Genomic DNA, 12,099 nt, shown 5'->3' on the forward strand with positions numbered 1-12,099 from the left:
AAAATAAAAGTGCTCAAAATCAAACAGGTGCTTTCAATTTCATCATGAAATCATGGTTTGATTGTTTTGTTTTTTCTTCACTTATTTCAAACACACAGTATGCAATTACATGATCTATCCCATGTTTATCTATTTTGACTCTCTCCGCCCCATTACAAATTTGCCTAAAAAACTAAGGAGGAAAACCAAATAAGTGAACGGTTGTGTTCAAAATCAAATCGTGACTTTGTCATAGATTGTCTCAATCAGCGATCAGATCAAATGCAGCAAAACCAATTTAAAAAGACACTGTTAAAATGTTATCAGAGCTAGAAAACAGAACTCAGACTCGTAAACATTTAATTGCATCTTCGGGTACAATCTACGGAAAGTTTGAATGCATTTAATCACTTTGAAACGCAAATATAATCAAGACAGTTGGTAGGTTGCTGGGCTGCCGACAGTGTATATTATGTAACAGTCTTTTCTGGCTGTACTGAAGTAAATGGGTGACTATGTAGTGTTACTCGTTTCGTGAGAGTCATTATTGCTCAGGGTCACGTATTCTCATGCATGTCACAACACGAGTAGCAGACTGGTGGTTACGTGCATGGGGAGGTCTGTTTGTTGGTGATCGTCTCTTGCCGGTTTCCAGATAAGTGTTCAAGGGAAGGAGGCTTCCTGTAACTTTTCACCATATAAGTTATGATGGCTGACATTTTAAGCTTCTTTAATGTTGAACACTCAACACTGGGGACAGTACTGATAATCTTTTGACTATCAACTGCGTGTTTTCTTCTTCTTCTTCTTCTTCTTCTTCTTCTTCTTCTTCTTGGTCTCCGGAATATTGGAAAGGGCGGTCGAGTTGAGTAACAACAAAAAGATGACGGGCCCACCCAGGCTTGAGATTATGCATGTCTACAATAGATCTGAAGTTATTTACTTTTGGTTAACATTATGACTGGTAAGGAAGCATTGGCTGCTTATAGGGAAGCAACCAGGAATCCAACGGGTCTAAGTCCCTTCGGAATGAAGGCAATGAGGATAAGGTGCCTTTCCTATGTAGGGACACAACCGCTTCAGCCAGGATACTACTATAGGATCAAGGACATCGTGATTGGTCATATCATATCTACTGAGCTACAACAGCTCCTCTAGCGGATACTGCATGGAGAGTTTTGTATAAAATGAAGCTGCTCATTTTCATTTCAACTGATTGGAATCTGTTTTTCTTGTTATTTCCTCCCCTTTTTTTGTTGCTCAGAAAAGTCCTCATTTTATGAGCTTAGAGTCAGTTAAGATGAGAAAGATGATTCTTCAACTCGTGGTAATAACAACATAAATTATGACAATGATAATAAAAGCAAGAAGATACGTGTGCTGAAATGCTTTTGTAAAAATGAAAAAAAAATTATGATAATGCTATGGCCTATCAAAAATAGCGTCATGAAATTCATGTTACTAACAATGAAAGCAAGATGATACAGTGATATTAGGAACAATAAAGCGACAATTATAATTCTTAACGTCAGAATTGACACATTCTAGGAGAAAGTTATAAGAAAGATTGTATCCACAGAGAAGATACCATCATTTAGAATACACATATCAGTAGCAACGAAACAGTCACGCGTCTTTCAAAAGAGGTAAGTTTTTAAGTCAGATTTGAAGTATAAATGTTTCGTCAATTTTCGAGGAACACGGGGAGTACATACAAGAGGGACAATCATGCTAACTGGGGAGCTTGATTAACGCTCAAACCGGTATCGTATTTGAGATAAGATATGGCTATACGCATGGCTGAAAGAGGGGATCTTTTGACACAACTTGTATTGTGATCTTTTGACAATTATCAGATTTGATACCTCCGTTGGAGTCTTAATCTACGAGGATCAGTTCCTTCAAATCTCTACCCGTCTCCCCTCGTCCAACCTGTACGGCTTTGGAGAGCACAATCACCGACGCTTCCGGCACGATCTCAACTGGAAGACGTGGGGTATCTTTACCAGGGATATCGGCGTTTATGTAAGTCATCGTCATGATCGTGATTACTTTTTGTAAAATTTCTCTGTTTGAAATATCAACGGTTACGTAAATGTCGTTATTCCGAAGGTTCGTTAATCCGAAATAAGGTTTGTTGACATCCGAAATGAAATAAGGTTCCTTATTCCGAATAACAATCAGTGGCGGAGCCAATGGGGGATGGTATCTGTCGAGCAGTTTTGAGGTGGGAAGGGGCTGATTTATCACGACCAGGAGAGCACACAAGATCCTTTCAAAGGAAATGATCGGTACAAGCGTGTGCAATTTTTTTTTCTACCTGTGAGTGGCTTATTATCATCTTATAGTATTGTAGTTGTAGTTACGTTGAATGATATGTAAGATTACGTTTTGATATAATTATGATACGCGTAAGGCGGTTAGAAACTATGTATTAAGCGCGGTAAAAATGCTGATTATTATCATTATTGTTATTATTCTTTTTCGTCATGCATGGCTCATTCTGATGATGATAGAAGAGAGGTAAGTGTGACATAATATGAAAGAAACAAATACTTCTTTTGTCCATCAATAACACAATTACAGATTATCATTCTAGTACAATAAGTATGTTTATCCTGTGTGTTTATAGGCATGTCTATGTGCGTTCTATGGGTGTGCGTTTTTTTTTTTTTATTTAACTTTCACTGCATAATATCCAGCCATTTTTCTTGTTTTGATTACAACACACTAGTTTGTCGCTGAATGAAGTTTATGCCATCTTCGGAATTTAAAACATTATTCATTTCTGGATTACTCACAGGCCTTATTTCATTTACGGTTAAACGAACCTCAGGAATAACGAGGCTTGATTCATTTTCGGATTAACGAGCGTTCGAAATAAGGGACCTTATTTCATTTTCGGATTAATGAACCTTCGGAATAACGAACTGTAACTGATACATGTACTACCACAGTCGCTCTCCCTCTTTTTTTCTTTCCGCTACCTACCATCCTACCTCTGACAGGGTCCAGACAACCTCTACGGCGCCCATCCTTTCCATATGGTGATCGAGAATGACGGAAACTCACATGGCGTCTTCTTCGTCAACTCGAACGCGATGGGTGAGCTCATGATTATTTTACTCTTTTCGTACAAAACAACAAAATTGAATTTTTAAATAGCTGTTGTTGCTGTATATCCACACATGCGACCCCCATTGTACATCCTATTTTATATCTAAGGGACAGAGTGTTGTTGCCTCCTTTTTTTTTTGGGGGGGGGAGGGGGGAGGGACGGTATGGCTACACACAACCTTGCTCAGTTTGACTCGGGAATCGAACCCGGGTCCTGCCAGATCTGTATGGATGCAGACGTGCTACCGACTGATCCAAATCGCCGTCCTCTCTGTGATTTCTGAAAGTACTGAAATTGATTTCTGTATAGTCCTGTCAACAAGCTCATAAAATATTCCTCATCACATTTACCTTCTAGAGGTCGTCTTACAACCCACCCCTGCCTTGACATACAGAACCATTGGGGGCGTCCTCGATTTTCACGTCTTCCTTGGCCCTACCCCGGAGAACGTGATAAGTCAATATGGCGAGGTAAGTCTTTGGTTCAGGCAATGAGAGACCCTGTAACTGAAGTTATTCTGTGTGTATCTTTGAAATAGCTTTACTGAACGAAAGATTGACTCAGCTACTAACGGACTTTGAGATAAACAAACCACTCTCAGGAACAGTAAAGATACCAAGTAAATTAATGGAAATATACATGTTTTTTTCATACTTACGTTATTGACCACGCCCTTTTCCAATACATAGACCATTACTTGATCATTGGTTCAGTGATGTTGCCTTACGAGTCTTTAGGTTCCTAACTGTGCAGGTGGAACTTCACCACTCTGGACCTTTAAGAATATAAGCAAATAATTTGCTATGTCTCTGATACGCGTGTGACTGATCATTCCCTATTCTCCATTGCACCATTAGATCATTGGTCGCCCAGTGATGGTACCTTACTGGTCTCTAGGCTTCCAGCTGTGCAGGTGGAACTACACCACTTTGAACCGCGTCAAACAAGTCTGGTCCGATATGATTGAGGCACAGATACCATACGTACGTCATCCCTGGTTTTTATCAATTGACTTTAACCTTCTAATCCAAAAGCTTGTGTTTCAAAAGGCATAACTTTATTTTGGTGCTTGTGTAATCCTGATGCAAATACAGTCAAACCTGTCTACAGCGGCCATCCAAGGGAGATTAAAAAGATGGCCGTTATAGACAGTTGGCTGCTATATACAGGGTCTTTTTTTTTCCGTTGAGGACGAGTCCCTAGTATACTCGGGCAGATGTCTATGGGAAATGCGTGTTGTAGGAAAATCAAACCGTCTTTAACGGGGTAAGGGGCTGTACACGGTAGGTGGCTGCTGTAGGCAGGTGGCCTCTAGGGCAGTTTAGATTGTAGTAAATACAGTTTGTTTGTTTGTTTGTTTGTTTGTTTTTTTGGGGGGGAGGTTAAAAATCTAGAAAAGTTTATATTGGAAATAACACATGGAAGAGTTGCAGGTGGTGGAGTATATCTTCCATTCCCAGTTAAGAATTTTTACAACACAACACACAATTTGAACGGGAGAGTAGTGAAATGTAAATAAACAGGCGTTGGCTGATAAAGAAACGGTGTATGGGGAAAGTTTGCATGCTTACGATTTCGAATGTCAATTTTATTATATTTCATTTAAATAAAAACATAACATCAATTTTGAGAGGTTTAAGTGAAGCAGAAAAAAAAAGAAAAAAAAATCAATGAAAACACTTTTACCTTACACCGTTTCAGGACGTGCAATACGGAGACATTGATTACATGGATAAACAAAAGGATTTCACCTACGACAGAAATGGAGCGTATGCTGGTCTTCCCGAGTTTGTCCAACAAGTCCATGATCACGGCCAGAGATACATCATCATCCTGGTAAGATGACCACATACAAAATAATCATATGAATATGTTATTTATAAGTATACATACACACACACATGCACGCATACGCATTTGCTTTACTTTTTATTCTTATATCGATCTATCCGTCAATCGACTCTTTGTCTTTATCTCTGTACAAGTCGGATTTGCAAAAGAGTGATGTGTGTTGCAACAAACTATCGACATATTTTGAACTCTCTGAATAGTATATGCATAGCTTGAATTATTGAGTGATGACTTTGCTTCGATTTTTAGGATAGGCCCTATGAGGTATTTCCTCTACTATACGCTATATATTTCGCGGGGGTTTTATTTTCGCGAATTTCGCGAGTCGGGAGCTATTCGCGAAATTAACAACACGCGAAAATATTACCTTCCAAAATGAATCCCTTGCCTTGATGATACGAACATTTCAGTACTAGTATACCATGTCACGGCTTACCGAACAGACCATACTGGCTAAGCTTGTTTACGCACGTCCACGTCTACTTACGAATACTGCAGAGAGCCAATCCATTATCGCAAGGGGACCACTCGTCAGAAATCTAGGGGATCAGTCGTCAGAAATCTGATGGACTTAACCACTTCAAAAATGTTGAATTCTAACTTACTAGTTCGCAGAGTTTGACAAGTCTTTTTCATGCAGTGTATAACTATTATCATTCTTATTTGCTAGTAAGTTGAAAATTCACACTTTCTTTGCCACTTAATATTTTCTCTGGTCCCCCAATCGCGAATTTAACCACTCGCGAAAATGTGTGACAGCGGCAATTCGCGAAAATTTATGTACGCGAAAATTATAGCGTATACAGTATTCTATTAATAAAATGCCCAGTATTCTGTCAGTGCATGGTGTATAGTAGTGTTGTTCTCTGTCGTTTTCACTTCTATTACAATATTGTCATTCTTTATGTCGTTTTCAAGGAGATGATTGGAGTAGTGGTCTTCAGAACAGTATAATGCACTAGCCGCAACCTTTGTTTGTCATTTAATGTTTAAAGGATCACATCATCAAGAAAGAGCCTGGATACCACGCCTACGACCGCGGACTGGACCCTAACGTGTATGTTTTGGCGCCAAACCGCTCAATGCCTATTGTAGGCAATGTAAGTAACGCTCATCCGGCCTTGGCAACTTAATCGGAATTCGAACACAGTCGAAAGAAACAAACTAAGATCTTTCAGCAGTAAATGCGCTTAACTACTATGCAGATATCCCAAGAACTTGCGTTTCACCATTCACTAATCTATTTGTAAAAGTTGCACCAAGCACTTAAAAAAGCTCAGAACACACATGCACATACACACGCACACACACACACACACACACACACACACACACACACACACACACACACAAATCGACTTCAACAGACACTTATACACATACAGTATACTTTATACAAACATCAATTGCAAGAGTGCAAACATTTGAAATTGAAAAAGAAAAATGACACAAAGTAATAAATATAATAACACCAGATTTTATATAGACCTTGTGATCCATCCCCATGAAATGGTTTTGTCCCTTTATAGGCAACGCAACTAAATCGCAGCATCTGCTTCGAACACAAATACAACTTACTAAAGAAGCTGCTTAAATCGCAGTAACAATTATAGTCCTGAAAATTATGTTTAAAACATATTCTTTGTGTAGTCGTATGAATTGACTAATAGGATAATGATACAAACAACAGATATCAAATTAAAGAAATAATAATAGAAAAATGTAGAATTTAATGAAATCTAGATTTTTCATGAATTTGAAGAAAAATCTATCTACGAGTGATAAGAAACTTCTCTCTGTATTGACTGTTTGAAAAGGTGTGGCCGGGAGATAGTGTATATCCAGACTTCTTCAACCCCTATGCCGCTGACTACTGGACAAATCTTACACAAGACTTCCATAAAGAAATAGAATTCGACGCTCTCTGGATTGTAAGTATTCATAGTTACTTAACTCAATTTTGTAAAAAACATTTTACTAGACACAATCATGGTGCTATGTAGACCCACTACATAGATGGAAAGACATGAAATGTAGTATATGCTGATAAGTTTCATCACAATACCATTCTACGGTAATGGGACAATTTTTTTTTTTTAATATTTGACCATTTTCTTCTTTTCCCCTCTAAATCCATATAATAACTTTTCATTACTATATTTTCATTAGGCATGTCGGGCGGTAATATTGACAGGCAACTTTGCTTGTGACAACCATTGTGACAAGTTTCAATTCTATTCTTTTACAAGTAAAAATGCAATTATATTCAACAATAACATGAAAAAATTAGCGATTTGTACTTTTACACTATTTTGTTGGGAAAAAATATCAACCATTACATAATTACACATGGCAACATTTCCATGTGTGTCTTTGAATGCATCATTGTATACTTCGTACATCTTTTATGCACTTACGTTCTATATTTTTGCCCTTTATGATAATTGGGTTTTTTTTTCTTTCAACTTTTGTATTATAAAAGTTTTGGAATAGATTAATTGGACTGAACTGAGCTCTTTATCTTGTATTTTTTTAATGGAACATGAAACAAAAGCGAAAGAATCTAAGGAAGACATTTTGTCACCATTTGGCTTTCCTTGTTTCCCTTCCCTGTTTTATGTAAAGACAACCAAACTGCAATCTGCATTTATCACTAGTCGCGGTTAAGTTGCCAAATTTAAATAGAGTAGTTTACCTGTATGCCCATTTTTAAAAATCATCTTTATGAAATATGACAGGATATGAACGAACCTTCAAACTTTCTACGCGGGTCGGTTGATGGATGTGATATCAACAGATGGAATTACCCACCGTATATACCAAGTAAGTTTTCTTCTGGTCGTATTGAAAAGAGAGCCTACCTTTAACTTCATCACCTGCACACGCACTCACAGGCACCACTCCTGTTTACCAAGTAATTGTATAAAACTGGATTTACACGTACTTTAACATGGCCCATCCGTATTAGTGTTCAAGTACTACAATAAAAAATGGTAATTTAACTCTGGCTGTCCGTCTGTTCAAGCACGGCTTATAACGGCGGCCCTCTGCATCATATGTATATATTATTGTACTGTGAATCAAGTCATTATTGGCCATATAAACATTTTGTATGTTATTTAACGTTTCATTTGTCTTTATATACAAAATATGACTTACTATGTAATATGTCAATAATTTTCAGAAATGTATTTGTGTAATTGAACGTGCCTTTGTTATTTTTGTATTCTGAAAGAAAATATGAAATGCAGAAAATAAAATCTTTTCAAACAAACAAACTTCCAAAATATCTTTAATATCATTGAACAGTTTTAACAGTATGCGGTTAGACGTCTTTGCTGTATGGTGAAGATTACTCAGATCATGGGTTCCTTATTTGTTCGATGTAGTCATCATTAGACTAGATGCTGTACTAAAACGATGTCTATTTCATGAAACCCGCATAGTTTCCCACTAGGAGAGTGGTGGCTGGATTATCCATTTATTTTGTCGTATTGCATATTGTGTATTTCTAATACGATTATCAAGAATTTGCATTATGATAATAGTTGTTTGCATGTTTATTACACTTGGACTTGCTTTATTTATCTCTTGAACGGCAGGTATGTATATATTTATATGCAAGGAAATGACGCCTGCTTTGTATTATAAGAAAAACAACTATGTACATTTAAGCCATTTGCCTATATCCCAGCATTTCCATTGTTTATATAGCACGTGTTTAGATTCAAATATAACTCAATACATTTCTTCAATTGATTTTGTGTTATATTCTTGTATGAAAAAAGAATGCACAAATCAAATCAAATCAATCAAATTGATATTCATTGGTAATGCAGGGATGAATGAAATGAAAAGGCACACAACTAGCCTATCGATTACTGTGGGTAGGCTATCCCTATTTAAAAGATGAGTATCTTAAGAGAGAAAAATATTTTCTTTGTATTTGATAATGTAATTCTGTTCTGCGTCTCAGGACTAACATCTCGCCTGTAACATCAGAGATGATTCCGTATCATTTTCTTTCTTTTATTTGTAATTACAATCTACTTGCTTTCAATAATTACAGGATTATTGTGTTTCTGTGTGTGCGTGTGCGTGTGTTTGTGTTTGTGTGATATTTTATTACGACAGTTACCAAACACTGAATTGTCTCTTTCAGAATTGATTATCGAGGAGAATCAGATCTTTACGAAGACCATTTGCATGGACTCCCATCACTACACGGGGGATCATTACAATCTCCACAGTCTCTATGGGCATTCTATGAGCCAAGTCACCCACGAGTAAGTCAGCTTGTTGTTGTTGTTTTCATTGCAAGCTTGTCCTTTTTTAAGTAAATAGTATAAGATGTCACATTGCAAAATAAAGTCATTCTGACGACGAACAATCTCATTTTTCCTTTCTCAAGATGCAGGCGACCATGCACCACCCAATGATAAAGCCACTGTAGTGTCTTGGAGAAGAAATCAACACGACTTGCAATCTGCCCATTTGGGATGCTTTGTGTCTATACCTGGTCAACTGACGATATTGTGATCTCTCTGTATATAATGCCTTTTGTGGGGAAGTCGCCCAGAACTGGATCCCCTTACGTTTTTGTTTTTGTTTTTGTTTTGTTTTTGCCAGTGTGGCTGATATGATACATTATAATCAGCATGCAGGGTAGGCTGTAATGACATATTGATAACTTTTCATGTAAAATGCTTGTAACCCATCCTGTAAAATGTTAAAAGGCGCAACGATCTTTTCCCCTCTCTTTTGTCAACTCCATCTCGCCCGTCGCAGATCACTGAAGAGCATCTTTCCTTATAAGCGTAGTCTAGTGTTCAGCCGTTCCACCTTTCCTGGTACCGGAAAGTACGCTCAACATTGGCTGGGAGACAACCAAAGTATCTGGGAACACTTATGGTGGAGCATTGTGGGTAAGGACTCTAAGGAGATGAAAATCCAATGCAATCGTGTATTTTCTATTAGATAGTCAGACAGATATATATTCAGATAATCTTATATATTTGTTACAGGGCCTAAGAAAAGAGGTGCACACAAAATGGGCTTGCAGCACTTAATAATCACATTAATAATACCGATAAGAAGTAGAAGAAGAAAAAGAAGAAGAATGCTTACGACAATAAGAAAAAGATAATTGGATCATGCGCAAAGGGAAGCATTATTGTCTTTTTACACCATGGATTATTATATTTAAAATATTGCTTCCTTTCAATCCCATATGCACTATTATACAACGTACCTTGTTTTGCACGTCAGCAGATAAAGCATTTAGCTCAAGTTATGTATCGACGTGTTCATCAAACTACCCCTCCGTATACTTTAATGAGCTTTTGGCGGTTGTACGTCGACACATTATTCAACAAGGTAACTCTCAAAAATATGTATGATACGTCCTAAAACAATAAGGGCGCAAAAGTTTGTCACAGTGTAACTATTTGTTATGACTCCTCTTGTCCGAACCAAGGCTTAGTACCATCCTTGTTCGTATTTTTTCATTGCAGGAATGTTGGAGTTTAACATGTTCGGAATGCCGTACGTAAGTACAAGAATCCAATTGCATCAACGAACTGAAAATACCACAATGAACGCACAGATTCATACATACGGCTCTATGGAAGATTGATAGTATTCTTTCGAAGGTCCCGAAATAGGAGCATAGCGCAATGAGGGGTCATTATCGTATTGTAATTGTGTAACTGCTTCATCACGAAAACAAACAAAAACAGACTCGTAGCTATGAGTTAGACGCTCTTGTAGAGTAGAAGCCATGGTCAACATTGCAAAGATTTATTAAGATTTGAATATATGCTGCCTTCATTTTACCTTATCGATACGAGAAATGTTGAAGGTCCTGTTTACCTTTGGGGGCAGTGATTTAAAAAAAAATGTTCAAGATGTCACTTATGATGCACATGGTGTAGGTCAGTTGTATCACAAAATATCCGAACATCTAAATGTTCTGCAACAAAGCCTATAGAATATAAGGAAATATCATTATTTTTTTTCAATAAACCATAACTGTAGACGGTTTAGTCAGGAGGCATTTTTATTGTAACTATTGTTCATATTTTGTATATTTAACAATACTTACCATCGATTATACTGTTTCAAATTTTTACATTGGTTGTTTCTACCGTAACTCACACTTTAGAACTATTATGAAGCACTAATGCTGGATTTGTGTTTCATCTGCAAATGGTAAAATATGCCTTTAAAGACATTTACAAATGCAAAAGACGAGATTAGACTTCATCCCTCTTACAGAAATAAGATATCTTTTTAAAATTTCTTTTAATCATAATTAAAGAGGTATATAGTGTTAAACGTTGTTCAAAAATCCCGGATTCGCAAAAGATTGTGATTCAGCGTGATTCCTGGTTGGCATTCTGAATGTAAGCAGGATGTGCGCAGTGTACTCAGAACATCCGAACGGCAAAAAGAGTCGCTGCAATGTTGCACAATTTGATGTAGAATGTACATCTTTGTGCCTTACGCTTCGTTATATCAAAGCTAGATCATTGCTTTACATACTAGTCTATATTAAAATGCCTTGCATTGCCAATATTAGACTTGACCTGGGCTATTTCCTAACTTTTCCATGTACATAAGCACGCACATACACAAAAACACAAACAATTTGGTGATGCTCTAAAGTGCAGGTTTTGGACATCCTTCCCCTGCTTGGTCACTTCGACGCCCCCCTCGCTGGTCATACCTCCCCAAATCATGAACATAAACCGACACCCTTGACTACCAGTGGCGGATTCGGGGGGGGGGGGGGCTCACCGGGCGCCCCCCCCCCCCCCTCTTAATTTCCAAAACGAAACAAATATAGCTACAAACGGCAGTTTTTGGACCGTAAAATGTCACAATTTTCAAGCTCGCTCGCTCCGCTCGCTCGCATTTAATCGTTATGCCATTCTCCTGATGTAACTGCCAGTAATTGCCAGCAGTTGCGCCCGGTGCGCCCCTCTTAAAGGACAAGTCCACCTTCATATACATGTGGATTGAGTGGATGCAGCAATATTAGTAGAACACATCAGTGAAAATTTGGGGAAAATCGGACAATCCGTTCAAAAGTTATACATTTTTAGATTATCTGCATAGTCACTGCTGGATGAGAAGACTACTATTGTCTA

At 37.6% G+C, this 12,099-nt stretch overlaps 1 protein-coding gene across 1 annotated transcript in view; it reads left to right on the plus strand.

Moving 5' to 3' along the window:
- The window catches only part of LOC140244387 (sucrase-isomaltase, intestinal-like), a 59,372-nt gene that overhangs the window by 35,997 nt on the left and 11,276 nt on the right, over window positions 1–12,099 (plus strand). Inside the window, exons 28-34 of the mRNA XM_072324025.1 lie at window positions 1,836–2,008; window positions 2,995–3,084; window positions 3,455–3,567; window positions 3,955–4,080; window positions 4,799–4,933; window positions 5,944–6,048; window positions 6,766–6,879. Coding sequence (XP_072180126.1) covers window positions 1,836–2,008; window positions 2,995–3,084; window positions 3,455–3,567; window positions 3,955–4,080; window positions 4,799–4,933; window positions 5,944–6,048; window positions 6,766–6,879 — 856 coding nt within the window. The remainder of the gene's footprint in view (window positions 1–1,835; window positions 2,009–2,994; window positions 3,085–3,454; window positions 3,568–3,954; window positions 4,081–4,798; window positions 4,934–5,943; window positions 6,049–6,765; window positions 6,880–12,099) is intronic.

This window comes from Diadema setosum, chromosome 21 (assembly GCF_964275005.1).
Source record: "Diadema setosum chromosome 21, eeDiaSeto1, whole genome shotgun sequence".
In the NCBI taxonomy this organism is placed as follows: Eukaryota; Metazoa; Echinodermata; class Echinoidea; order Diadematoida; family Diadematidae; genus Diadema; species Diadema setosum.